Source organism: Strix aluco, chromosome 28 (assembly GCF_031877795.1).
Source record: "Strix aluco isolate bStrAlu1 chromosome 28, bStrAlu1.hap1, whole genome shotgun sequence".
Taxonomy (NCBI): Eukaryota; Metazoa; Chordata; class Aves; order Strigiformes; family Strigidae; genus Strix; species Strix aluco.
In genome coordinates this window covers 5,154,828-5,182,739 of record NC_133958.1, presented here as the reverse complement: position 1 = coordinate 5,182,739, position 27,912 = coordinate 5,154,828, and the positions used below count along the sequence as shown (strand labels likewise).

Sequence of the window (27,912 nt, the reverse complement as noted above, 5' to 3'; positions counted from 1 at the left end):
TCACAACGTTTGAATAGTAGTTTCTTTTCTCTTCCATTTTAAAACTCTCGCCGACCACGGGAAAGAAAAAAATTCCACCCCAATAACAATGTCAAGAGCTCGAGTGAGTCCCCCTCAGAGGATGCAGAAGAGCCTCCCAATGGCACGTCCATCCTCTGGGATGCTCCGATGCGGAAACCTCGCCGTCCCCGCAGCCACCCCAGCGCACCCGGGCTGATTCCTGCAAATAACCTTTGCCAAAGCTCTGCTCGACGCTTATTTTCCCTCCCCAGTGCCGCTCGCAGCTCTGAATCTCCTGTTGCAGGGCACATGGGGGGGTTTCGCCACAAGCCGTGGCCTCCTGCTTTAGAAAAGAAACCCAACGCACCATCAAAGACCAAAAAAAAAAAAAAAGGGGGAAAATGGAAATAGGAAGAAAACCACCAAAGTTTCCCAGCATGGTGAGGGTCCTCCTGCCGCCCGGTGTGCTGGGGCTCAGCATCACCGGTGTTTCAGTCTCCAACACGAGCCGGTCCTTCCTCGTCGCCACGGCAGGAACCGAGGCGAGAGCGAGCATGTCGGCGGGTGCGCGCTTGTGCGCGCTTGTGCAAGCGTCCCTGTGCCGCCGGCCGCTGCCTTGCTCGCCCCTCTATAACGCCAGCAGCAGGAGGATGAGCACAACGGGCAGGATCCGGCCCGCCCGGTGTCGGCTGCCGCCCGCCTTTTGGTCCACGAATGTCTTCTGGTCTGGCATGATGTCCGTGGTCAGCTGGGTCTGCGGGTGAGGGGAGAGAAGGGTTTCAACAAGGCCCTTTTTAGGGGAAAGCCAGCCAACCTTGAAAAATGCCTATTTTTGCCCTCCGGTCCGTGAAGCCAGTGGTTCCCCAGCCCCGAGACCCCCCACCCCACACTCTCCCCTGCCCCAAACATACCTCTGAGTAGCACAGGCTCTGCTCTTTGGACTTGTTTAGCTTCGGGCCGTGCTCCTGAAGATGAGAAAACAGAAAAGTTTAGGGCAGGTATCTGGCTGGTCCTGCCCAGGGTCACACCCTGAGCTTTGGGGTCCCCAGATTCCCCTGGCAGCTACTGAGCTGCCCTGAAAGGGTGCGGGGCGATTGGAAATGGGGGCTCAGAGCACGCGGCTGGTGTTGAAGCCTGAAGAAGCTTTGCAAAAGGCGAGAAAAGGGGCTCATCCCTTCTCCCCAGGCAGCTCTGGGTCTTTGCTGGGCCCCTCACGTGAGGCTGCAAGCACTCACCCAGACTCATCCCGGCCCCAGGTTCACTCCCCCCATGCTCCCTGCCGCAAATACTCCTGCTGAGGACCCTGCCTCCACTCCTGTGACACCCACTGGCCACAGTTCCCCTGTCCCGCTCCTCTCCTGGCAGCACCTTATCACCTACAGAGTGAAGTGTGAAGCCACAAGCCCAGCACAGTGCAAGAAAATATGTGTTTTTCAGGTTTCCCAAAACCATGTGGAATTTAAGCTGTTTTCACCCCAAACAAGCCAGGGGCAGGAGAAGTTGGGCTCGGGACAGCTCACCTTGCCCTGGGCACAGCGCTGGGCCAGGCAGAGACGACGCCCCGAGAGAGGGAAGGGGATGGACAGGGCACAGATCCCTCCGTTCCCCATGCCAGACCTCTGGGCAGTGCCCAGAACCCCAGTTACTCGGGATGGCCGAATCCTGCCAGGCACCTGGGTCCCTACCCTGCACCCAGAGCGAGATGCGTGCACCGAGAAGGACTTTTTGCTGCCCACGGGCTGCAGCCGATCTCCTGGCTGACTGACCCCCCGAGCGTCCAGACCAGTCACCCCAGTTTGCAGTAGCGACTGGGCTCAGGTTGTACAGTCAGAGAGCGACACGGGGGTGTTGAATGCCAGTCGGCTGAACAGGAGCCAGCAGTGTGCCCAGGTGGCCAAGAAGGCCAATGGCATCCTGGCTTGTATCAGCACTAGCGTGGACAGTAGGGACAGGGAAGGGATCTCACCCCTGTGCTTGGCACTGGTGAGGCCGCCCCTCGATGAGTGGGTTCAGTTTTGGGCCCCTCACTCCAAAAAGGCCATTGAATGACTCGAGCGTGGCCAGAGAAGGGCAACGGAGCTGGTGCAGGGTCTGGAGCACAGGTCTGATGGGGAGCGGCTGAGGGAACTGGGGGGGTTTAGTCTGGAGAAGAGGAGGCTGAGGGGAGACCTCATGGCCCTCTGCAACTCCCTGAAAGGAGGGTGCAGAGAGGGGGGAGGAGTCTTGAGCCAAGGAACCAGCACCAGGACAAGAGGGAATGGCCTCAAGCTGCGCCAGGGCAGGGTCAGACTGGCTCTTAGGAAGGATTTCTTTGCAGAAGGGGTTGTTGGGCGTTGGAATGGGCTGCCCAGGGCAGGGGGGGAGTCCCCATCTCTGGAGGGGTTGAAGAGTCGGGTTGACCCAGCGCTGAGGGATCTGGTGGAGTCAAGAACGGTCAGTGTGAGGTTCATGGTTGGACTGGACGATCTTCAAGGTCTTTTCCAACTGAGGTGATTCTGGGATTCTGTACCTGGACAGAGGTGCAGGTGGTGATGATGCTCGTGTCGTACATGGTGTTGCTGTCGTTGATGTCATCTGGCAAGGCAGGGCTCTTCTCCGTCTTCGGCGGGAGGGTGACGGGGGGTGAAGGGTTCTTGGGGGAGAGGTTCACGTCGGTGCCGTTGCCGAAGGCTTGGATGGCATTTCCTGGGGGCAGGAGATGTTTATGGGGGGGGCTGCACCCCGGCAGTGATGGGGCAGGGTGAGGAGGGAGAGAGGGAAGCGCCTTACGGAGACAGGGGTTTTCCGTGAAGTCTTGGAGGAACTTCTCACACTCCTCCTCCATGTTGCCGCTGCCTTTGCAGGAGCACCAGGGCGAGATGGTGATGCTGGTGGTGCTGGCGTCGACATAGTTGGGCGTCATGTCGAAGCCTGCTCCCGGGCAAGGAGAAGGAAGAGGGATGAGGGGCCACGGTGGGAGAGACCCTTCACCACCCCGACCCCCGGCACTCACCGATGAGCCCCGCATAGGAGCCCAGGCACGCCTGGTAGTTGTCCCCGGGGCAGCTTGTCAGGAACTGGAAGGAGGCTTGGCAGTTGGTGTGGAAATCGGCCAGCCGGGACCTGGATGCAAAGAGCAAGAGGGAGAGGGATGGGATTTCACTGCCGCTCCCGGCACAGAGCAACTCGGCAGCAAGGAGCAACATTTTAAAAATATAAAGGCAAGAAAAGAGGGTAAATGAGATAGAGAGAGGAGATCTACATGAGATCTAAACGCAGGAGGTGCAACTTCTTGTCTCACCTCCCATTGCCGCAGCCTGCCAGAGGGTCACGAGCAAGGGAGGGGTGCCTGCGCACGGAGGGGTACCCCACTGGGGGTGAGCCCCCGAGCGTGGGACCCTCGTTCCCCCATCCTTTACCTCTCCCCACCTCCCCAGCCCTTTCCAAGCACTGCTGAACTGGCAGAGCACACCATAAACTTCACAACCTCATTTGGCCGCGCTGCTCCCGGTGTCATTACACGACTGTAAAATTTCACGGCTTGTTTTTATCTTCCCCCTGAAATGTTAAAGCTTAGAGTGCAATTAAAATGCCTGAGGTTGGGGTTTACATTCTCCTTTCTTCTTTTGCAGCTGAGAAGGGAAAAAACAAGAGGAAGCCTCACAGAGACCCCAGGGGCTGAGATGCTCGTGTCCTGCCTGCCCTCCTCCTCCATCCCTGCCTGCCCTCCTGCCAGACTCGGCTCTGGGGCAGAGTGAAGGCAGAAAGAGCAGAGATAGGGATAACCAGCAGGACCAGGAGGAATAGGAAGGGACAAGAGGAGCAGAGGAGCTGATTTCCACTCCGATTGCTGGCTTGGTTACCCCTTCTCATCTCCTCTCACTGCTCAGTGTAATGCACAGAAAAAGTGCAAGGAGCGATGGAAGAACAATTCTTTCCCGGTGTATCAGTAATCTGGCTCTGCCGAGCCAAACCCACACTTTCCACGCGATGCTCTGGGGATTTTTTTCTTGGGATGAATCGAATCACTGAGGTAGAAGGCTAAAGAAATGGGAAGGATGTAGGAGAAGATGGACAGATGGACCAGGTGGACAGACGGATGGGCTGCAGTTTTCCAAATTGACTCAGTCATTAAACGAACAGACACGAGGCTGAATTGTGGCCCAGGCTGGATCTCAATCACAGGGAGGAATCGCTGCGAAGCAGCCAAGTTGCTGACACTGTAGATGAGACCTTGCATTTCACAACAGAAAACCTCCTCAGCTCTTTTTTTCCACTCTTCATATAGAAAGAAGGCATACATTATTTTCTTTAGCTTCCTTTTCCTTCCTTCTTAATTAAATGTCATCTTTGTCCAACCAGTGATTGAATCATCCAACAGTACCTGCCTAAAGCCATAAGAACTGATGGAAATAAAGGGTAGAAACTGTGTTATTTTTTTAAAAAAATAGGAATGATTTGTTTTCAGAAGGTTTTTATCAAATTAAATGGAGGAACAAATGAAGCAGTGATTGAATGAAGCAGAAGGGATCTGCAGAGATACCTTACATCCATCCAGCACTTTTCATCACGCCGGAATCTCGAGTGCGTTAAGGGAGCGGGGGGCAGGTACCACTGAAATGCAGCCAGCGCCGGGGAGGGGGGAGCAGAGATGCTGCTGCTGAGCCTGCAGCCAGGAGGCCACTGTGTTTTCCTGGGCTACGTACTGGGAAAAGGACGTAAGAGGGAATAAAGCACAGCTGCTCGGGGCTGGACCGCAGCACTGGATGCTCCACGTGGGAATGCAGCGGTTTCCTGGAGACTTTTGTTGTTTCCAGCCACCCGTGGCTGGGGCTTTTTCCAGGGGTTTCACAGCCACTGATGCTCTGTGGAGCAGCTGAGCCTCTTCTGGGGGCTCCCTGGTCCTTTGGGGACCCCAGCATCACCCCACAGTGAGCTCCCTGGCCGAGGCGGGGGTTTGGTGAGAGCCACCCGTGCATTTGGTACCTTCTTTTTGCTGCTTCCCACGGCTGGGCATGCAGGTCATGCTCAGTTTTCACCTGCCGACAGGCTGCCAGCGGCATAAACTGGATTATTTTCCCACTTACACCAGCTGCCTGACCCACTTACAGCCTCCCAACAGGCTGCAAATTTCCAGGACAAGGTCAGCCTCTTCATCTGGGTTATTCAAGCACTCCCAAGGAGAAGACAGGACTCCTGGGCACTGCTGTGCTCTTCTGCATGTTGGATGTTAATAAATAGCAATAACACAACTGGGAGAGATGCAGCTGGGGGGTGTGCGGGGCGACTGCTCCACGACACAAGGAAGGAGGATGGGCTTGGGCTAAAGCCCCGATTTCAGGAAAAAAGGGGATTCTGCAGCTCTCCTGTGGCATGTGTGAGACAAGGAGCCAACTTTCTCCCTCTCCTTCTTCCTGGAAACAAAACTCACCCATCCCAGGAGCAGGATGTTTTCACCAGACTCACGTTTATTTTCTTCTCTAGCGATTTAGCACACGGGGAAAGAAAAACTCCCTACGACAGCGGTGCAGAGAGGGAGGCTGGGGTCTCCCACCCTGCACCCATTCCTGGGGCTGATGCTCAGCTCTCAGCACAGAGTCTCCCTCGCTGGAGCTGTGCATGAAAAGCTTTGCCAGGGGGCATTCGCAGTGCTCAGCCCTCCCTGCAGCCAAAACCAGCCTTGGGTGAAGGGGTGTTGCTCCCCACTTGCTAAGTGGGAGCAGAAGGAAGAGCCCAGGGTGGGTGTTGCAGAGCAGAAAAGCTCCAACTCCGCTCCTTTCACACAATCCCCATCGCATGAAGGTATTTGGATGCCCTCCTCCTCCCCTCCACAGGAGATAAATAAAGTTTCCGACAGCATTTCCCCTCTCCCCAAATTAGAGGCGAAAGCACGTCAATTCTCTTAAAGAACTGTGGCAAGTTCATCACCGAGCGCCATGAAAATTTGTCACGCTGCTCCCCGGGGCCCTGCTCCTGGCTTGTAGCATCCTCTAAGGCAAATGTTATTCTTTTCATAATACATGACAAGCCAGCTGGTAATCTTTCCAGAATATCCAAGCCAGATGTCACTCTTTCCGTTGTATACAATGAGTTTGCAGTCGTTGGATGAGACTCTAACTGCCAGGAATAAACCTTACTGGAGTCGGCCCATGGCTTCTCAGATTTCTGCTTTTAAGTGCCTGGGCAAAAAAAGGAGAGGGAGCCAAGTCCATCTTAGCAGAAACGGGAGGAATTGGTGCCAAATTGCTGGCTGGCAGCTCGAGGCAGCAGGTGGGTCTGGCCAGTCTCCGCCTGCAAAGGCCAGACCTGGGCTGGGAAGAGCTGGGCTGGCAGCTGGGGCAGGGATGGGGAAGGAGGACAACGGCGCGGGGAGCTGCAGAGCACAGCCTCAGCCAGCACGTTATTTTCCTGAAAGGTCTCCAAGTCAAAAAAAAAAAAAAAAAAAGGAGTGAAAAAGGGATTAACAAGAATTAATTATATATACACACATATATCATATCCTAAACCCAGTCCAAGCGCTAGATTTCAAAGTTAGGGGGTTACAAGCTGTTTCTCTTTGATGCATCTAGAAAATATATCTGATTTTTGAGTGAAAAGACCAGAACGATGCCAAGGGGAGGCAGCCCCAGGGATCCAGGGGCTTTAATACCTCTCCTTCTCCCTGTCCAACTCCAGACACCTCCCAGGGACCTGGGTCCCTGCGGTGCACGTATACCCCTGGCACATATAGCTCCCGTTTAGGGGACTCTGTGCATTGCTGGAGGGCCCATCCCGCCAGCTCCTGGCTGCTAACTCCTCTCCTACCCTTGTTAGCGTGCAAGAATTCAGCAGCAGCTTGCCAGTGCCAGCAAGACACCCTCGCTCTGACATTAAAAGTTACCTACACAGCAGAGGATTTTTGATTGGTTTTTTCCGCTTGTTGGTGCATTGCAATTTTTTAAGCAGAAAAATCCCCAGAACAGATGCAAGGTGCCTAATTGGGTGCTAATTGTTCCCATCACCGCATGCCTATGAGAAGTCCAAGCCCAGCGCTGGTAATAACTCACCACCCATCAAAGCGAACAGTATCAGGCTCTTGAATATTTCATGCAGAAAATATCGAGATGCGGAGATTACTCAAGACGTGTTTTTCACAGGCAATTTACAGGGACCAAGGAAAAATGGCTTTAATAGACATGAGCATCGAGAGGCGGCTTGGAAACGTGCCTCTCCCCCCCCTGCAGAGCAGTGGATGTTCAAGAAGCTGCGACAACATGCAAAAACTCAGCAAGACATGAAAAACCCGTGGGCCCGCTGGGCATCCTCCTCCCAACGCTCGCTCTGCCTGCTCGTCCTGCTGGAGATGAATGCTTTCAAAGCCAGGAGATGCTGAGATAAAAAAAATTAGCCTCAAACACCAAGAACAGTGGCCAGGTAATTCAAAGAGCCCTGGGGATGGGGATCAGCTAAAGAAATGAGAGGGAAGCTGGAGCAAAACTCCACTTTCTGGATGACCCTCTACCAAAGCTAGTAAATAGTTCACAGGGGAAAAAGAAAAAAAAAAAAAAAAGATCAATGGAAATATTTGTTTTATCCAGGAAAAGTGATCTGCCACCTCTGGTGGAGACTGGAGTCACCTGTTCTGGTATAAGCCAGGAGGGTTTTATTGCTACTTTTAGTGAAAACCATCTCTCTGCTGTAGCGGAGCAGCGCTCCGCAGGATGGGCGCTGGTCCCCCATCCCACCGCCGCCCCCCGCCCAGGGCGATGGGGGCAGCAGGAAAGAGGCAAAACCAGAATGAACCAGAGCTCAGCAAAGGAGAAACCCCCAAATTAGAGTAAGCAGAGCTAAGCCAGCGAGAGGGAAAAAAATGAGGACAAACAGCCAACAGACCAACTGCTAAGTTAGGAGCCGTTAATTACGAAGTTTAGTTATCCATATGTATTTTTAGGACGTTGCATTTAGATTCATCATAGATAAGAGCAGTTGAAAGTCTTTTTTTTTTATCCTCTTGCCTATGCTCAAACCCTATCATTACCCAGCAAGAGAAGGGAAGAATTAAACACACGCATCATTTGATTTTAATTGAAGGACTGTTCTATTTCATTGAACTGCTAACTAAGCCGAACAGGAGATTGTGTTTACATAAGCAAACCCTGAGTCAGTATAGACTTGCTGTCACATTAAGTCAATACTTATGAAGGCTCTCTATTTAATTATTCAGTGCGAATTGACTTATTATTGTGTTAAGAGCACCGTTAGCCTTGAGCAAGGTGGCCACGGAGCTGAGAGATCCCTTCCAGCTGCCTTTGCACCTGGGTGCCCACAGGGTCCCAGGGGAGAGGTACCTGGGGGTGCTGCCCCACTGGCCCCCTCCCTGTGTCCCCCCCCATATTGGGAAGCCAAAGCCACCAACCTTTGCAGATTCGCTAATTTAAGGTCGGATTTGGAGGCTTCTCCTGGCAGGTTACTGCAGGTTGCCCAGCTCCAGTGCAGCCACCCACCCCTGGGGACCCATCGTGCCCTGTCCCCCCTCCAGGGCCGAGCACTGCTCCTCTCTACCAGCTCCCTGAACCGCTGATAAATCCAGCAGCATTCTTCCCTCCTTCTTCTTCCTCTTCCCAGACAGCTCTGTGGACAGCTGAGCCGTACTTCTGAGCCGCTCTCATTACACGCCGTAATGAGAAAGTTGAGCTGCCGCTCCGCTGTTTATCAAGGAAACATCCATTATAGATGGCATTTTGTCTGTGCTAAACAAAGGGCGTGAAGACGAGGACGTGGGTTTAAAAACAAAGCGTTTTGTTCCCATGTTTGGTGTTTAATCAATACCAAGCCAGCCTGGATCCGTTCCTTCTCCTGCGCACGCCGCGGGCCAAGCCTCCCTCGTGGGTCCTCGGGTGATGAAGCGAGGCTTCCCCTCCCCGGGGTATCGCTCCCAAATTAGCTGCCCAACCCCAGCCAAGGAGAGATGGTTTCTGCTGTGCAGAAATGCACCTGGCCAATGGACACAGCCACGGGCGTCCTGCAAGGAGCTGGGCAGGATCCGTCCCCACCCCCAGGCAAAAATCCACTGAAAATGGGGAGAAAACTCAAGCAAATGAAACATCACCCTGCTTTTGGATGCTGAGGAGCTACAGCCAGTGGAGGCTGGGAAATTCTTCAGCACCAGCATCACTGAAGCATATAAGACCAGATTATTTGTGTTCCTGACTTGCTGATGCAAGATGAAAAATACAGCAAACTGCAGCTGCTGAAATCAGCTCTTTTCTCCCCTTTCCTTCCCTTTCCCCTTAGCTGAGGTTAGTGTTTTGCAAAAGGTTTTTATATTCTAGGAGCTAAAACCTGTCCATTGCAATCAGGCACAAAGCTCAGGGAGTTCGTCGGGCTCCTCTGTTGTGCCGGGAAAAGCTTCCCGGCGCAAAAAGCTTCACAAATTGCAGCGATCTGAGCCTGATTGCTCCTGCGCTCATGGCCAGGAGCCGGGCGAAGGGGCTTGGGGCATCTCAGAGGGGATTTTTAGCAGCCTCACAGGTCAAGGCCATTTGAATTGCTTCGGCTAGAGGACCAGGACCCGAGCTCAGAAGGGCAATGCAGAATGGAGGGGCTGCACAGCACCCTCCTCCTCGCCACGGGGACCCCCGGGTGATCCAGACCCTGCTCCACGCTGAGCACTGGTTAAAATACCCCGGTCCAAAGAATTCAGAAAACAGCCACTTACAGAACCACTCTTGGTCCTGATGGAAGTGCTGGTAGCTTTTATCTCCCCAGCTTTGTGGCCACTGATGGGACAGGAGTTGGTGTTCAACAACCATTTAACCACCAGCCCTGTGCAGCTGGAAAGCAGCAGCAGAAAGCCATGAAAACCTCCAGAATGACTCTTTTCCATGCTGGACCATTCATTTGCCCTCTCCCCCGACTCCTCTGCTTCTCGTGGGAAAGAAGGAAGCAACGTGACCTCAGCGTGGGTTGTGTCCTGCAGGAGCAGCAGCCCCTATGAGGGACAACCCCCTGCACCCATCTCAGCACCGACCACGGTGAGATGGCAGCAAAAACCTCCTGGCAAAGTCCTATCCCGGTAGAGAGGGCTTTGCCATTCATTAGGCGTTCAGCCAGGAGGCTTAATTACGTTCACAGCTCGTGCAGAAGCATTATCTCATCTCCTGTCACCGCTGGGTTTCGGAGCAGCTTGCCAATCTGCTTCTGAGTTCAATGCCCTTGCCAGTCCCGTGTGCTGATAAGGAGGACAAGCATCAGTCTGTGATGCCGGGCCGATAAGCACAGGCAGCGAAGGGAAAGCCCACGGCAGACCCCAGCAGGGGCTCGGGATGATGGGATGTGGAGGGGGTTTCACACCCGCTTGCTCTTGGGTGGAGGCTGGTGGGTGCAGATGCCGTGGGAAGGAGGACAAAGCCTGTGCACTCTATTTATACACATTCCCGGCACCTGGTGATGATCTTGGCAGGGGCTGCCTGCCAATGCTTTGTTATTTATAAAAGCAGAGGGCCTTGGGGAGGCAGGAGAGAGAGGAGAGGCCCTCCCCAGTACCAGGCAGCCCTGCAGAACAAGCCCAGAGCTGCTCGGCCAAGGGGACACCAAAAAACCAAACTCACCCAGCTGGCACAGGGATGCAAACCCCCCCCCCTCCCTGGGCTTTTGCAGAAGCCCAGAGCTGGACTAGCAGCATCACAAGGGATCCTGGAACCGTGCACCAGAGTTTGTAGATCCCTGTGTGCGGTGCAGCGCTGTCTCTAGGACCCTCTGCATCACCCCCTTATACCAAGCCAAAGCCACCTGAAATACAAGGCACGTCCACATCAGCCAAAACCCTCTGACGAGGTGCAAACAGAAGCTGCTGGAGGAGTTTGTGCTACCCACAGGGTGGTTAGACAGCCCAGATTTCCTTCGGCTCCTGAGCCTGGGCTTTCCAGGGTCACTAGGTGCTCTCTCAGCCTGGAGCAGCTGGGAAATGCCAGGAATGTGCATGGAGGAGGAGCTGAGGGAGAAGGGGTTCAGCCAGCAGGTACGTCCATGCCCAGCTCTAAGCTGGGAAATTGGACCCACAGCAATGGGTGCTGCGACTCCCTGCCCGTGTCTGGGGCAGTGTTGGGGCGGACGGACTCACGGCCGCCGGATATCAGGCAGCTCACAGCAAGCAGCCAGGGCAGCAGGCTCTGAGGATGGTTTTCCTTGACCAATTCTCCTCCTCATCCTTGCCCCACAGGCGACGGGACGTGATGCCCATGTGTGCACCAGGCGCAGCATGCAGGGCCATTCCTCCACCCCCAGGGAAGATGTGCTGGCAGGAGACCTCCAGATGGAGATGGAGGCGGGGGGAAAACAGCAGCAGGGACCATAAACCACAGCCTGCGCGTGTGCCCGCTGCCAGGGAACGCACAGCGCACACACAGCCCCTGCTAGAAGGCTCTGCCAGAGCCCTCGCCATCCCAAAAGCCAGGGAGAAAAAAGCCAGACCCTCTCTCGCTTGCAACGCAACATGACTGGAGAAAAATTCTTATTTTTTTCCTCCCCCTCTCAGCTCAGGTGCCAGGCACGGCTCACCCTAGGTAGGTCACCGCTTCGAAACACTTCTGCAGCTGCAAACACAAGGAGGACAAGTGAGCTGCTGGAGCGTGGCAGCATCTCTGAGCGTCCCCGGGCGCGTGCTCCCCGCCGCAGGCTCTTAACCCCGTCTTGCACCCCAGTGCCCCAGCCTGGTTAATGCGACAGCTTTTGATGGGGGGCTCGGAGCCAACCTGCCTGCCTGAGCCTTGGGGAACGCTGCCAGAGCCCCCCTGGGGCAGCACGGCAGGAGGGGAGTGGATGGGATGGGATCTTGCCAGCCCAGATCCGAGGGGTGCATCCATGCCCAGCCCTGCAACCCCCCAGCACGGGGAGAAAACAGCCGAGGTAAAGGCAAAACTCTGCAAACCAATGCCCAAAGCTGGAGGCACAAATAAACACCGGATTCGGGTGCTTTGCAGAACGAGAGCCCCCGGCCAGGCCCACCCCTCCCCAGAAAAAATGCATTTCCAACTTGGAGCAAACAGCCAAAGCAGCTGCCACACACTTCCCCCTTTGCTGTTTCACCTCTTTCTGGCAGAATTTCATTTCATGCAGGAACGGGCTTATAATTAATGCTCGGCAGCTCTGCGGCCTCTCCGGTCCCCCTCAATGCGCTGCTAATGCGGGTTATTCCCCCCCCGCGAGCGGTTGCATCCGCAGCATTTAATGTCTGAGCAAGCATCAGGCCTGCTGTCAGAAAGGTGCTCCCATTAATTTGGCCACGACTCGGCACAGCCCTGGTATCTTTTATTCATAGACATTGGCTTATTGTATTACTTTTTGATAAAAAGCCACATTCCCACATTTCAAACACATTCGCTTGCAGCCAGAGGAAGACCTGAAGCTCTGTTATTTATTTATTTCGCCACCAGGCTCTGGGAAACTCCATCACCTTGATGGCAAAAAGGCCCTCCTCCTCATAGGAAACATATTCTTTATGAGGCTGATCCAGCCCCCAGAGGGTGACAGGAGGTTTTTTGCCGTATGAATAATGAGTTTCATAATGGAACAAAAGCCTGATCTCCCAACTTTGCTCTGCCACGGGGAAGACAGCGGATTTCACCAGCGATGAAGTTTTGCTGGGGATGCTGGAAGCACGCCGAGGGATTTTGCTGCTTGCAGGGCGTGGGTGCCCACGCTGCCACGGTGCTTTTTGCACGTTCACCCCCTCCACAGCTTGGGGAGACGGAGCGGTGCCGGGTGGGGAACAGAGCCAGCGCAGTCCCCAGGGGCTCAGCTCCACCGCTCACAGCAGAAAGGCAGCTCCATCCCCACTGCTCTGCTTCTGCCCCATGGCTCTGCCCCACGCCGAGCGCTACTGGAGGCCACTGCCCCACTGCAGCCTCCCGGGCCAAGCACGGGGAAGGGCAGAGCTGGGGTTTTGCACGGGGGGGTTTCAGATCAGAGCTCAGGGTGAGGTGCGGGGGGCTCAGTTGGCAGCCCCCATGCTGGCAAAGCACACGGAGCCCTGCACAAACCCACAGGTTCACCCCACAGCGAGGAGAGACCAAACTCCAGGCTGCACCTCAGCCTCTCCATGAGCAGCCAAAACCCATTAAATCTGCCCCATTTTGCGCACAGATTCCAGCTGTTCCTGGAGGAGGCCCAGCCGGCAAGTGCCACGCGGCGTTGGGGAGAGGCAACCGATAAACTTGGAGGAGGGTCATGCAACAAGAAAGCACTGCAAACCCAGCCATGGCCCCCCAGCCTGGCCCTCCCCTCTCCAGCCTGTGGGTCCCCCTCCGGCACTGGGAAGGGCTGGGGCAGCCGGCGCAGAGCCCCGCGCAGCCCTTACCGGCAGAGGTGATCCGTCCGGCATGTGTTGCGCAGATCCAGGCAGTTGGGCTTCTCCTTGTCCTCGTAGGAGCAAGAGGGGACGATGGTTTGTCGCCGGCGCTCAGCACAAGCCTGGTCCTTGCAGGAGCAGAAGAGGAGGCGGTAGGTGTACTCGCTGGGGACGCGGTCGAAGAATTGGCGCAGCGCCTTGTGGCATTTCCTCCGGCTGCAGTGCTCGGTGGCCGAGATCTCCTTGCTGCAGGTGGAGATGTAGCCCGAGCGCAGGCGCTTGCAGTTGTCGTTCAGGTTGCAGGCTTTGGCCGCGTCGAGGCAGTGGTTGCTTTTGGAGTTGGTGGCGGGGTCCATTCCTGCCCGGAGAGCAAGAGGGAGAAGGGGTGAGCGTGGCACCGAGGGATGGGGAGATGCCGCGGCATCGGTGTGACCCCGGGCATCTCCAGCACAGCCTGGCCCTGCCCTGCAGGCAGTGGGGAGGGGGCTGGACGCGCCGCTGCTGTGCCCCCCGCTTCACCCCCATCCCCCTGCACGATTTGGAGGTCCTTCTCCAGCACAGGAAGGGTTAACGCGCACCAACTGCAGCAGGGGGACCTGGTCAAACAGTCTTCGGTGCATAATTCATGCCATGAATTTGCAATATTTTTTTTTCCTTATCAATTATTCAAAGAATAATTATTAATTATTCAGCCTGCTCCAAAGCAGAATAATTTGCCGAGCTGCACAGGGCCCCCCTGGCCCCCACATCCTCTCCTAGGGCTCCCCAAAAGTGGGTCACCCCCAGCCAGTCCCCCCCAGGGCAGGGACAAATGGGGACAAGGCTGCCACCGAAGCCGGGCACCGGCCAGATCCCGTGTCCATCCCAGGAATCCCAGCTGTCAGCAAATAAACAGGCAGAGGATGGACGAAGCCAACCCACCGTGCGCGAACGGATGCTGAATTTTCTTTTTTTATTTTTTTGTCAAAATGATGGATTGCCCTCAGCAGCAACCCAGGTGCTATTTTAGAAGCTCCCTGACTGCACTAGCCATCTCGTCCCTAATTTCCTCCCCTTCGTAGCCAAGCCAAGCCTGTGGATTCCTCCATTGTCTCCCAGCTTCTGCAGGCAAAGACAAACGACAGCACCGAGGAGAGGTCCCTAACAGACACATTTGTAGGGACCTGCTAATTAGCAAATGACAAGCAGCTGCCTGGGCGAGCATATCCCCACCTCCCCTTGCCTCCCCCAGCTGCCCCTGGGGGCTGCCCTGCAGGTGAGCAGCATTTTGGGGTGTCATTTGCAGCACAGGACCCGATTTTTGTCTCATTTTCCCATGGTCTTATCCAACTCCGCGTGATCCTGGGAGCTGCCAGCACAGCGCTGCCTACATTAAGGGGTCCTGATTAAAAGGTGAAGCTGGAAGTCCCCCCCAGTGCCAATCCCCACCCTGCTGCCCCTGGGGGATGTTCAGCTGCTGGGGGTTTGGTGGCACCAGTCCTGACCCATGTTGTGACAACTGTGGGGTCCCCGGGGTCCCCTTCACCAGGGCCAGCACCCCCTGGGCAGGCTGCGGTGAGTCCCCAGAGCTGGGGGGGTAAAGCTGTTTGAGAGAGCCCTCAAAATTCCCAACGTGTCATCCCAGTGATGAACACCCCCCGTGGAGATCTACCGGGGCCAGGAGAGTTTGATGAGACATACGTAAAGTGAACACTTCTTCTGATGTGTGATTTAGAAGTAAATCTGCCTTGAAAAATAGCGCAAGAGGCAAGAAGGTCGCCTGAGCGGAGAGATGTTGGAGCTGACGGATGGTCGGAGCGCGAACGGGCGCTGCGCTGGGGGAGAAGCCTCCTCCCTGCTCCTCCTGCAAACGGGCCAGAAGCCCTGTCAGGAATAAAGCGGTGAGAGGGGGGAAAGGAGGGGAAGGCAAGTCCTTCGAGGCTTCACACCCTCCCTGTGCAGCCGAGCCCCAAAGACAGGATGAGGCTGGGATTGTCACTTTGCAGCCCGGGTCCCTCCAGCTGAGGGCTGAGGATGGAAAGAGCTCATGACACTGATGTCAGAGAAGCAGAAAGGGCAAAAGACACTTACAGAGGTTGGGGGACACATGGCGCTCTTTTCTCCTTGCCCAGACGAGCTCTGGAATTTGAGGGGGATGCACCGAGCACCCTCTGCACCCAGGGGTGCTGGCGGCCGCCCCGGCTCCGAGCCCCACGAGCAACGTTGCCAGCCAGCGCAGCAGCTCTCCGGCACAAGCGTGGGATCTGTGCAAAGCACTGCCTGATTGCCTCATCCTCCAGAGCATCGCTCCTGCCCTGCCCGAGACCTGCAGGGACCTGGATGCATTTTAATAGAGCCGATGCTTGAAAGTGCAGGGTTTCTGGGGAGCTCATTAATAAAGCACAAGCATGAAAATTTCATGAGGTGAGAAGGAAACGGGGGCCAAGGAGCTGGGGAGGGAACCGCGCTGGGAGGCCTGGTGCCACCAGCCGTCCCCTCAGGCCTCTCGGTGCAGGATGGGGTCAGGGCAGAGGAGGAGGAGGAGGGTGATGGGGAAGGCAGCGCTGCTGCCAGCTCACTCCGTGCTGTGCGGCGTGGGCTGAGGCCGGGGGTCTGACACCCACCGGCCTCTGCGGTGCTGCTGCTGTGGGTTGGTGCCCGCGTGGGCAGAGACACGGCGTGGGGCTGGTTTCCCACCCGGAGCCTCCTCCTTCCTCCCCACAGGCTGTGGTTTCCATGGGGCCATCCCCGGCACCCCTTGGCACTGCAGAGCCCAGTCTGGGATGTTCTGCTCCACGGAGGGGTCTGGGAGGGCAAAACCCCATGTGCGGGGAGGGCTGCTGTGCTTGCTCGGGGTGCTCGCTTGCGATGCTCGCTTACGGTGCCACCAGCCCCCCCGCCCCGATCCCAGCTGGCTGCCCACCGAGGGCGCGAGAAATCAGAACAGCGTGCATCGCCCCGCTCCTCGCTTACACAGCCCCTTCCTTCGAGAAAGGTAAAGTAATCCCTCTGTTATCCCCACAGGCAATTAGCAGCGCTCTGCCTCAGCCTTGTTATCGAGAAACAACACTAACAGCTCGTTTGCTTCAATCGCGGGTCGGGGCTGGGGGTCCCGGGGGGCAGCTGCTCACCGCTCCCACCGCTCCAGCCCTGCGCGAGGGGGATGGAGAAGGGGTGGAAGAAGCATCGAGGCCACCCCGATGGTCCCAGCACAACTCCAGAGCATAAAACCTGTCAATTCCCCTCTTCCCCCAGCCCCAAAATTGCCAGACAGACTTCCTTCTCCTCTCGCTTTGCTTTTATGAATAAATCAACCCATGAGCGTATAATCCCCCACTCCAGACACTTTGCTTTTCATACTTTCCAGAAGCTAAAATATTTCCTTGACGCTAATGTAATCCAAAAAGGCATGCGGGAGACGGGAGGGGGTGGCATCGTCATCCTGAACTGGTGCTAAGCTCCCCGGAGGGAGCCTGGCAAATTCGTTTCGGGAGCTAAAACCCGGCGGGTGACAGCAGCGAGGGGACGTGGTGTCACAGTCCCCCTCTGAGGTGTCCCCAGGGGAGCTGGGGTGGCTTCGGGCAGAGCTGCACAGCCCGGGGGGGCACGGCCTCACTGCGGGATCCCCGAGGTGCCACCATGAGATCTGGGGATGAAGAGACCCCCAAAACCCTGCAGCGGTGGGTGGCTTTTGAGGAAAGGGTTAAGAGGAGAAAGAGCAAGGAGAAGCCAAGGCATTGCTGACCTAATTTGAAAACGGGGGGGGGGGAGTGGGGGTGGCAGCACCGAGGGTTGTCATGGAAATAGATGGCAAAAAAAAGTTCCTGAGGATGGTGGTGGAGTTTTGGGTTCCCGAGAGGAGGATGTGGAGGCTGAGAGATGCTCCGAAGGGCTCAGCATCCTTCCCCCAGTTGCAGCCTGTAGCTCTGCTCGAGGCTGACTACCCCGGGGAGGGACAGCAAACAGGGGCCCCCCCCTCAGCTTCCCCACATACGGGGTGTCCTGCCAGTCCCAAATCTTCCAGAAAACAAACCACTTTACACAGAGCAATGGATGGGCAGCGGGAGGGTCTGGACCCCCGGAGCCTCCCCCTCCTGCCCTGCCTAATGCCGTGACACTTGGCTGCTTGAGGGGATGCGTCGACAAGACAAACGAGGGGATTACAGGCTCTCCAGCCCACCTCAGCTATTCGGTAGAAGCCCACGGTTGGAAGCAGCTGAATCCAAAAGGTAAAAACCTAAATCACAGCTTGGGGGGGGAATAGGACACCCAAGAAGGAGGCTGTGGCCCGTGGCTCTGCTGTCACTGCTGGGCAGGGGCTCAAAGCGAGCCCTCGCCTCAGCCGGGGCTGATCCCGCCGGGAAGGTCTGAAACAGAGAGAATTTGTCCCAAAGTGCATCAAACCCTGGCAGTGAACCAGCCCCTACATCGCTCCCCTCAATCAGGCTCCAGCACCCCGGCTGGCTGCAGGGGCCACGTGTCACCCCCAACTGATGCTCAAGGCACCGGCTCCGGGGCGATGGGAGAGGAGACGGGCAGGAGAGCGGCCACAGGAGCTGGAGGAGCAAAGGATCAAACCACGGCGGAAGGAGTTGCGTGTTTTCCTTGCCAGGGAGCTCGGTAGCAGGTCTACGTTCACGGGCAAGAGAAGATAAAACAGCGGAAGCATGTTGCTTTTATTACCTGAGAAAATTGAAGCAAGTCTGAATATATCAGAGAGACGAGAGGTGACCGGCTCGTAGGGGGAAGCTTCATAAAATTCTTCTCCTAGAGTGGGAGGGAAGAAAGAGAAGGGGGAGAAAAAGCAAATTAAAAACCACAGTGAATAACCTCAGCCACCACCGAGGCTACGGCCAGGCGCGGGCACCCCCCTGGAGTGGCAATCTGCGATTTGGGAAGGAAAAACCAAAAAGCGTTTAAAGCACTACCCTGCAACAAAAAAAAAACCATTTTGGACCAACTCAGCTTAATTCTTGCTGGCTGGGAGTTTGTGGCCGGGCAGGCAGGTGCCTGCCGCAAGCTCAGCTCCTTGTGCGAGTCAGGTTTGGCAGCGGCTGCGTTCAAACTGACCTCAAGAGTTGGGGGAATTTCCATTTGAAAGGTCAATGTTTCGTGACGACGTCCGCAGAGTCTGGGCCAGCTGCAAGCTGAAGGTTTTAGGGTCTAGACTCAACTCTGGATTGTTTTATTGTTGTTGAAAAAAAAAAAAAAAAAGCATTTGCCTGAAAAAAAAATGCTGTGAAGATTGTTTTCCACCCTGCTCTGCCTCTGATGTACTTTGGGAAAAGGGAAATATTTCATTGGGAGGATACAGACCCAACCGGAGAGCCCTGAGGAGCTTCCCCACCCCTGATCCACCCACGCTGCACCCCAGGGGCTCATCCATCACAATCTGCACTTTCCAGAGGGAACCTGAGCACGGTCCCCAGGCTGGGAGCAAACCTCCTCTCTCCCATCTCTGATTTCAGGGCAAAACCACGTGTTTTTGCTTCGTGGAACTGCAGAAAAGGCTGATTTCAGGAGAGCCGGCCACGGCTCTCGGGAGAGGAAATGTTCCCCTCAAACCCCAGCAGCCACAGGAAAATAAAATAAAATAAAATAAAATAAAAATAATCAATGGCTGGACTTTGAAAACCCCAGTCAGAGGCTGACCAGCAGCCCGGAGCATCGATCTCTGCTGCGCCCGGCAGGATCCCCGCCCGCAGCGGGTGCCCTCGCTGGGTGTCCCGGGGACGGACCCGGCAGCCCGGACCGCTCAGCCCACGTCTGCTCCGCCGAGTTATTATTAGCCCAAGGCAGCAGCATTTATCCCGTGTAATTAAGGAGCCACTTGAATCCTTGTGCTGGAAAACAAGCTCATTAAGAGGCAGGGAGCAGTGCGGGAGGGCTCGCTCTGAGCCCAGCAGCTCCTCAGCGCCATTCCTTGGAAATTTGGGAGGGCAGAGCTGGGTGGCTGGGCCAGGGAGACCCCGCTGGGATGCCAGGTTGGGCTGTGGGGTTTCAGCCCATCACCCCGCATCTGGCCTTGCCACCACCCTCAGGGTGATGCTACACGGGAGCAAGAGCCCACGCCGGGGCCAAGGGCAGCTCCTGCCGCGGCTGCTCATCGCGGGGAAGGAAACACACTCCGGGCAGCCTGCGACGTCCCCCCACTTCGGGTCAAGCCCCTTCGCCTCGCTGGGCTTCCTAATGCTCCGATGACAAATAGCACCTTTATTAAAGTGCATTTAGGAAACACTGTAACCTCCCGGTATATTGCTTTGCCAATGCAATAAATAATTAAATACTAGCTGAATCCTGCTGCTTGCTAGGAAAATTACTGAGCATTAAAAGGGCAGTGGACTTTTCTTGAGCTCACTGAGATGCAATTAACCTCCAGGAATGAGGCTGGAGTGAAAACAGTCCTCCTTAATGGCAGGGACAGGTTAGCTCCCGCAGCCAAGAGGCTGGTTGGGGGACCACCGGGCACAGCATCTTTGCTAAAAGGCAGAAGATCAGGGTCTACCCTGGGCTCCTCATCGCTTCTACACTCACAGGTTCATGCACGTTAAAGCTGTGAGCTGCTGGATCTCCCCAAAGCTTCTACCTCTCCTTAAGACTTGGTATAATCACTTCTCTTCCCACCTCCTCCTCCTCCTTCTCCTGGTACAGGTCCTGGAGTACCCATCAAGCAGTAAAGCATCCTTCATTCATGTCTGCAAAGCCCTCTGAAATTGCTGAATGAAGGCTGCTAATGAGGGGTAGAAAACAATTAAGCAGTAATTCCTGCTCTGGGCTGGTTTTCAGGCTCTAGTCCCTGTTGCTGACCCAGATTTGAAGGTAATGTCACCCGGGGGGTGCATGCTCAGGTACAGCTCCCTGCATCCCTGCCCAAAGCCCTCCCAGCACCACCACCACCTCCTCTGGCTTCGATCCCAGCTCAGGGGGGGAGGTCGGAGACCTGCACCCACTGCAGGAACGAGGCTGCCAGGGACGGAGGCTCCTCCGCCGGCTCCATCAAATGAATCCCTTCAGCTCAAGCTGCTAAAGGAGGTGGCTTCCAGCTGGGGAAACGAAACAGCAGAGGAACAGGCGGTTTTACAGACCCAAATCATTGGTGGAAGCAGGGGCCAAGCTGCCAATATTGGTGCCACGGGCGGCCAAGGGTCCGTCTGCTCGCAGGCTGCCACCGGCCAGGCGGGCATGTGCCCTTGCGAGGTCTGTGCCACAACCCTGGGGCTCTGGTACAGGCGGTTTTGCACAAGCTGAGCCCGGATTTAAGAGCCTCCACATGCAGAGCCAGTCCTAAGCCCATTAAAGGGATCTATACTGTTAAACTGATGCTGGCTCTGCTCCTCTCCAGTCTGGGGCCAGGCGGGCGCTGCCAGAGCTGTGCAGGGGTGACAGGACAGCAAAGCAAACCCCACCAGCCCCAGCCCCAGCCCCAGCAGAGCTCCCGACAGCCAGGTCCTTCCTCTGAGCCCAGCAAAGTGCCCCTCTGCAGCCCTGGACCAGCAGCACAAGCGTCCGGGGCAGCCCCAGTGATGCCCCGGCAGAGGGGCGAGGGGCAGTGGGTGAAGCCCGCTGCCTCCCCCTGCCTTCAGTGAACAAACCAGCCCTGGGCCAGCAAAATCCAATTCCAATCACCCGCACTGCTCCAGCCTCTGATTTACGCCTTCACCCGGCTACAATTCTGGCCGGCTCCGGTGCATCGCAAGGTGAGACCCCAGCGAATCCTCGCTGCTGCTCCCCAGCCCACAAACCCCCCCGGAGCCAGGGCTAACAGGGGGCTGGGGGGGGCCACAACAACCTCTGCACCCTAAGAGATCCCTACAGCTGGTACTGAGGTGCAAAGCCCTGCCCCAACCTCTGCACCCCATGGGCACATCTCCTCCTCCAGGACTGGCAGGAGGGAGGGAGCCCAGCTGGAAGGGAGCCCTGTCCTGGCTCGCAGGTGCCCAGAGGCTCGGGCACAACATCTCTGCCACGACAGTGATCAGCTCTTGCTGCCAACGCAGCCCCCAGCCCGTTTCTCCCTTGCCCTGCACCCGCATTGAGTAGACCAGCTCCCAGCCCAGCCCCCACCAGCATCCTCTGAGAAAAGGGGGGACCACCTGCCTTGCCTGGGGTGCCCGTGCAGCCCAGGGCGCTGCTCACCCCATTTTTATTAGAGCAACGAGGTGCCCTCAGAGCTTCCCAACACCAAAGTGGGTGAGGACCCTCCACCCCATCGCAACCCCGTGGAGCCCTGCCCCGTACCTTCGGTCAGCCCGAGGTGTATACTCCAGTAGATCTGAAGGCACTGAAGCTCCTTTTTCATCCCTCGCTTGCAGCGGCAGTCGTAGAGGGGGCTCTCCTGCAGCACCTCCAGGGCCGCCTGGCATTCCTTGTTGGCCAGCATGGTGTTCCTGTCGCGGCCGGCCAGGCACTGCCGCAGCGTGCGGTAGCGGGAGCTGCAGCTGGGCTCCGCCGCGCACAGCTCGTTGGCTCGCACGCAGTCCACGGGCACCCGCCAGCCATGGGGGTCCTGCCCCGGCGGGGACGGGGGGCCGGCCAGCGAGCGGAGGATCTCATCTGGGCGAGGGGGCAGGGCGGGAAGGAGAGATGAGGGCACAGAGAGGTGAGGGAGGGCAACCGGGTGGGGCGAATCCCTTGTATCCCCTCCCCGGGACCCCCACACATCAGCCCCTGCTGCTCCCCAGCGTTAGAGCTGCCTTTGGGCTCCTTCCATCATACCTACACCCAGCCGGGACGTGTCCCCAGCCACAACCCCACCACAGGCTGTTAAATACGACTAAATCCAGCTGGTGGCCTGAAAAAGCAAAGCGGGATGTCACCCCGGCAGCGGTGACGCGCCCCAAGACGTGGGGTGGGGAAGGTGGAGGGTTAACCCAACGCCTGGGCTGCCGGAGCCACGTGATGCCACGGGACTCTCTGTTTCTTATTAAAACCAAACAGGCAAATAAACAAACACCCAGCCCCGGTGCTCGGGGACACGAGCCTCCACGCATGACCTCTCAAGAATCAAGGGAAGCAGAAAGCCCATCCAAACCCTCGGCGCCCATCGCGGCTTGGGTTTTATTCTGCAGCTCATCGTTTTCAGGCCTGCCACAGGATTTTTAGGGCATCTGACTCATGGGTTTTTGAGCACTCGGGCTTGGCAGGGCCGCAGATCGGCTGCAGCTCGGTACAAACTCTTCCTCCCGGGGACGGCCTCCTGCGTGCCTCTGTGCTAGCCGCCCCTCGGGGTGGCAACCATCCAGCTTGCCTGGCTCCTGCCTGCTCCTTGGACCCTGCCTTGGCAAGCAGCACTGTGCACCCCCCCCCCCCCACCCAGCACTCCCTCAGCTCTCATCCTGTTTCTATCATTTTCTCATTTTCTTTTGCTTTTTCAAATCGATTCTTGCCAAGCCAATCCCAGGCAATCCCAGGCCCATCCCATCACGGGTGCACGGGGAAGGGGAACAGGTACATTGGCACAGCTGGACACCCCCTAACCCCAATCCTGCACCAGCCAAGCGATGGGGACAGGGTGGGCAGGACCCGCTGCCACTCCTGACCCCCCTCCCCCATCTACCAGCTTGCAACCACAGGCAAGAAAAGCCCTGGAATGGGCAAAGATGGGCACGACGGGGACCTGGAGGGCAACCTCGGCCGCCCCGGAGGGTGATGCAGAGGGAGACCCCCACTTCGTGCAGTGCCTATCGCCACTGGGGAGCAGCCCCCACCCTTCCCCTTGATGCCACACACAAGGCACATGGGCACAGCAAACCCCAACCTCCAGCTCCCAGCCCCTTTCCAACCCGTGGCCGCTCGGCCGGGTATGGCAGGGGGACAGTGACACCTACAGGCATGTGACAAGGGCCACCCGTGTCCCCCCCCCACCCACCAGGACACGCAGCTCCCACGCTCGGGGAGGGAGTGCTCAGCCCCAGCAAGCAGCTCCCCCCACGCAGGCAGGGCTTGTCCCCTGCCACCACCCTGGGGTGGACACTCGTCCCCTGCCTCCTGCGTGCCACGGGAGCAAGTGGCCACAGGAGCAAGTGGCCACGCACGCCTCTGCCCACCTCGCCAGGTCGGAACACGCTCCTCGGGCCACGGGGAGAGGAGAGGGGATGCTCGGGGCTCGGATGGCTCTGCAGGAGGGATGGGGCAATGCCGGGGGACAACGGGCAGCAGCCCCGGGTGGAAACACCTCCGCTGCCTGCAGTCAGGCCAAGGAACAGATCCCGTCCTCCTGGTCTTCAGCCGATGCCCCCGAACAAACACTGCTGGGTTCAGAGAGGTCTGGAGGGTGTCCAGGTAACCAGGAGCTGGCGCAGAGCCCCTACACCCCACGTTAGATCCAATTTTGGGTGGCAGATGCCCCTTGGGAAGGCCCTCCTTGGCCTTTCAGGATTATATTCCACATGGGAGGCAGGCAGGATCCACGAGCGGTGGAGGCACACTCCTGACACACAGCCTGGCCTGGTGGAGGAGAAACAGGCATCCCCAAATGCTCCTCAGGGCAGAAATGCCAGCTCTTGGCCATGAGATGGATGATGCTTTGGTGCTTTGAGTAGAAAGGGGTCAGCTCTGCACCTTTACACACCGGGAAACCCCAGCCCAGAGTCCCCCAGTGCAGCAGCTGGGACAACCTGCTCCTTCTGCAGCCGCTGGCCCCAGGGCAACCAGCCCCCAGGCATGGAGAGCCATCCCACAGCGGTGCCATTCCTCCTCTGCCGCAGATCCCGCTGGAGCAAGTCCAGGTCTCAGCTCCAATTCGGTCTTCTCCAGCTGATGCAAGGAAGCCTCTTCCCAAAACGCCATCCAAAGCTTCTCCTCCCGCCGTGCTCCTGCCTCCTCGCTGGCTCCATGGGCCTCCCAGGCAGGGATCGGTGCGGGCAGGCAGGCAGGGAAGGGAGACGGCCTTGCCCTGAGGCAAAAGGCACTGAACCACACGGACCATCCTTGCGAGGGGCCCCAGCACCCTCGGCTGCACACCCCAGTGCCGGGGCGGGCGCTCGCTCGTGCCAGGGTGTGAAGCCCAACAGTAAATCCACGTGCCGGGGAGCTGGCAGGGATGTGTGGCGGTGAGCTGGCCTCGGTCTCCCGGCTTTTGTCACCTCGCTTCCTTGGCCTCGCAGAGAGCAGGGTGCTGCGTGTCCCCTCAGCAGCCCCAGGAGGGTGCCTGCAGCACCCCGCACCGCGTCCAAGCTGGGAGCGCCAGCAGAGCCCGGAGCGCGGCACGGAGCCATCCCGCTGGGGGAGGAAGGGCAGACACAGCCCTTCCCCGCGGTTCACAGCCCGCACAGGGCAGCTCGGACCCCCCAAAATCCAGCAGCATGCTCAGCCCTGGCTGCTGGGTGGGTATTTTTTCCTGGGGCCCTCCTCTCCTCCCCGCTCGCAGCGCTGCCAAGCCGCGTGAAGCTCCGCAGACCCTCGCAGAGGTATCAAGTGGGGAGTTTGGACGGAGGGGCAAGCTGCGGGGGGTTTTTTCTACCCAAAAGAAATCGCCTCACAGATACGTGTTCGCTAAACTCATATCAATAAAACATCTGCAGAGAATTTAAACCTAATCCTCAGCCGTCTCTGGGGTGCCGGAGCACAGCAAGGATTTGCAGGCAGATGCACAAGCCTCCGACAGCCAGCCAGCAAACAACGCGATGGCCCGCTTTCCTCTCGCTCCCACGGCTTCCCCCAGCAGCATCAGGCTGTGTTGCTTCTTTTCTAGCTGTAAGACATGTTTCCTTTTACTGGTCCTGCCAGAGACCTTTGGACACAGGCAGCTTTAGAGGTAAATATTTATCCTCACGACTTGACTCACAAAAAAAAAAAAAAAATAATTGCTGAGGAACGTGCAGCCTCCCAGCCCGGCCGCTGTGGCAGCGATCACTTTCTCCCAACCAAAGGGCTTTTTTGGCTCATCAGAAAGAAGAGCCCAGATGTGAAGAGTTGGGCTTCCTCCGTGCCGGGCCCCGCTCGCCCAGGCTCCTCCATGCCATGGGGGGGCTGCTTCAGAAAGCAGCAGGATGAGGCCCCCTGCTCACCCCATCCCTACTGCTCAGCGTACGCCTTCCCTGCAGTCACTGCTCGGGGTGTTGCAGCTCCTCTGGCTCGGGGGGGGGGGGGGGGGATGGACACACAGCCTCCCCGCCCAGCCTCCCCCCCCCCGCCCCGCACACATGAAACCTTTGGGGCACCCAGAGAAGGGGACAGAGGGTCTTGTTTTCACGCAACCTCCCCTGCGAGGGCGAGTGGCCCGTGGTCTGGATGCCTTTGGTGGGGCAGCCTGGAGGTCCCCGTCCTCCTGAATCTCTCTGGTGAGACGTCCAGCAGCGAGTCAGACACGAGTACAAACGGCCCGTGCCCCCCCCAGCCACCTCTGGAGAGCCCTTCCTCCCTCCTGCCCAGCTGCCTTCCCACTTGTGTCCCCCCCCCTTGCCCCCAGAGCCCCCCTCCTTGCCCTCTCTGCCTCAGAAGGCAGCGCTCATGCCCCCCTGCCCCAACACCCCCCCCCGCATGCTCTGCCGCTGGCAGGTCACGGGGAAGGGGCTCAGCCCTGTGTCCCACCCCCCGTGGGCACAGCACCCCCTTCCCCTCGCCAGCCGGGGATTGTGTTGGGGAGCTGGGGAGAGGCTGAGCCCGTCACCCCGCTTCCACCCAGGGAGCAGAGCCCTCCTCGGGGGTGCCGAGCACCCCACGCAGGGTGGTCCCTCTGCCCGCACCCCCAGCCCCGCCCGGCGGGATGCTCTGGAGGGAGGTTTGTTCTGCCAACCTTCAAGTCTCCCTCAGCCGCTCCCTGTCCCTTCTCCCTGTCCTCGCAGGCGGGGTGACGCTCCTCCAGCCCAGGCCAGCTCACCAGAGGATTTTTTTTGGGTGCTCGCTGCTGCAGTGTGCTGGGGATCCCCCCCACACCCCCCATCCGAGAGGCAGCGGGGTGCGGGTGCTGCCGGAACGACGCGGCACACCCCCGTGTCACGGTCCTGCGGGCACCCAGCCTCGCCGGAGGAAAAAATAAATAAATAAATAAATAAATAAAAAGGACCTTTATTTGCTTCTTTTTCCACCCAGACCCACCGAGAGCTCTGACTTCTCCCCCTTTTCGGCTGCACCTTCCCCGTCTCCGGAGGGGGCTGCCCTGGGAAGGCTGAGCTTCCCCCCCCCACCCCCGGCAGAGCCAGAGCTCCGGAATAACTCGCACCCGATCTCCCGCAACACGCACGAATTGCAGCGGACAGCGATTCCCCACGCACACACACGCCATCAGCTCAACTTTCTCAAGCGATTCTCCACGCCACGCACTCGCGGGGATGCGGGGGGGGGGGGGAGATGGGGGGGGCCGGCACCCACGGCAGCAGCGGCTGCGGGGTGTTGGGAGACACGGGTGGGGAGGGAGAGAGGGGTCGGTATCCTCCGAAACGCAAATCCACGCAGAGAAAGGTTCAAAGACGATGAGGGCTTCGCTGCCGCCGATCCTGCCCGCTCCCGCGGACCGCGATCGCGGGTGGGGGGGTGCCAGGGGCGGGGGCTGCCCCGCCGGGGCGGTTGGGGCTGTGTTTGTCGTCCCCCCCCTTCTTTGAACTTTGATAGAAAATAGGAAAATAAAGTTGCCCCTAGTTAACTGCCGTGTCTCGCCTCGTCCCTCTGTTGCTGCAGCCCACCGCGGAGGAGCGGCGGTCGCCCCCCCCGGCCCCCCCCCGGCCCCCCCACCTCTGCCATCCTGCCCGGCCAGGCGACCACCGGCCCGCGGGCAACCCCGCCGGGGCCACTCACCTACGAAGAGGACGATGCAGAAAGCGTTTGCCAAGATCATGTTAGTAAATCCCCGCGTTCCTCCACGTGTGCAAAAAAATTTAAAAAAAAAAAAAAAAAAAAGAGGGGAACAAAATATTAAAAAAATTTAAAAATAATAATAATAATAATTCCCAAGGAGGCCAGGTAGATCCCAAATCCGGGCGAGGATGGGCGGTGGGCTGCGAAAGCCAGCGGGAAGGGGGGTGCGCTCCGCCCGGCGCGGAGCCGGGGCCCTCAGCCGCTGCGCCGGGCAGCGCGGCTCGTCGCCTCCCGCATCCCCGGGGCTCCGCGCTCCGCCGGGCTCCCGGCGGCTTGTGGCGAGCTCTGTGGCTACCGGGGAGGGGAGGGGGGGGGAGGGGGGGCGCGGCGAGGGCGGTGGCGGAGGGGCAGAGCCCGTCCCCTCCCCGGCCCTCCCCTCCCTCTCCGCCCCTCCGCCGGGTCCGGGAGCCGCGCAGCGCGGAGGGCAGCGCAGCCGCGGATGCCCTTCACCGCCCTTCCGCACGGGGCAGGGGGGACAAGGCGCGGGGGGGGAGACACAAGGCGGGACAGGGTGGGGGTGTCTGTGTGCAGACCCCCGGCTCCCCATCCCTCCCGCCGACCCTCCGCGGAGGCACCTGCCTGCGACCCCCGGGGCGCCGCGCTGCTGCAGAGACAAAAGCGAGACCCCCCCTGCTCCCCCCCACACCCCCCCCCGGCTGCCTGGGATCAGCCCCGGGCCACCCCGAGCGTGGGGGTGGGAGAGGGGGATCCGTCGCAGGGGTCACAGGGACGTGGGTGCCTCGTCCCCGGATCGGTGAAATGCCACCAGCTGCGGGGGGGGGACGGACACACAGAGACAGGGGACCCCACCCAAACGGGGACCTGCCTTCCCG

The 27,912-nt window shown here is 58.2% G+C and overlaps 1 protein-coding gene across 2 annotated transcripts; it reads right to left on the bottom strand.

The window, feature by feature from the left end:
* On the bottom strand, window positions 1-27,367 carry GFRA2 (GDNF family receptor alpha 2). Of its 2 annotated transcripts, none has more exons than XM_074808005.1 (9): window positions 27,020-27,367; window positions 21,524-21,838; window positions 17,969-18,052; window positions 13,316-13,664; window positions 2,993-3,102; window positions 2,770-2,910; window positions 2,510-2,685; window positions 912-965; window positions 1-754 (listed from the first exon to the last, which is right to left on the bottom strand). In XM_074808005.1, exons 1-9 carry the CDS (start codon window positions 27,057-27,059, stop codon window positions 629-631), a joined length of 1,395 nt encoding a protein of 464 aa, XP_074664106.1. In that variant the 5' UTR covers window positions 27,060-27,367; the 3' UTR covers window positions 1-628. The 2 variants fall into 2 exon arrangements, with proteins under 2 accessions (XP_074664106.1, XP_074664107.1); XM_074808006.1 differs by lacking the exon at window positions 27,020-27,367 and adding an exon at window positions 26,022-26,116.
* Between the last annotated feature and the right edge of the window lie 545 nt (window positions 27,368-27,912).

Coding starts and splice junctions, on each gene's coding strand:
- GFRA2 (XM_074808005.1), bottom strand. CDS start 27,059: ATGATCTTGGCAAACGCTTTCTGCATCGTCCTCTTCGTAG. Junction 21,839..27,019: donor CTGCATCGTCCTCTTCGTAG/GTGAGTGGCCCC, acceptor CCCCTCGCCCAG/ATGAGATCCTCCGCTCGCTG. Junction 13,665..17,968: donor ACTTGCTTCAATTTTCTCAG/GTAATAAAAGCA, acceptor CTCTCCGGGCAG/GAATGGACCCCGCCACCAAC.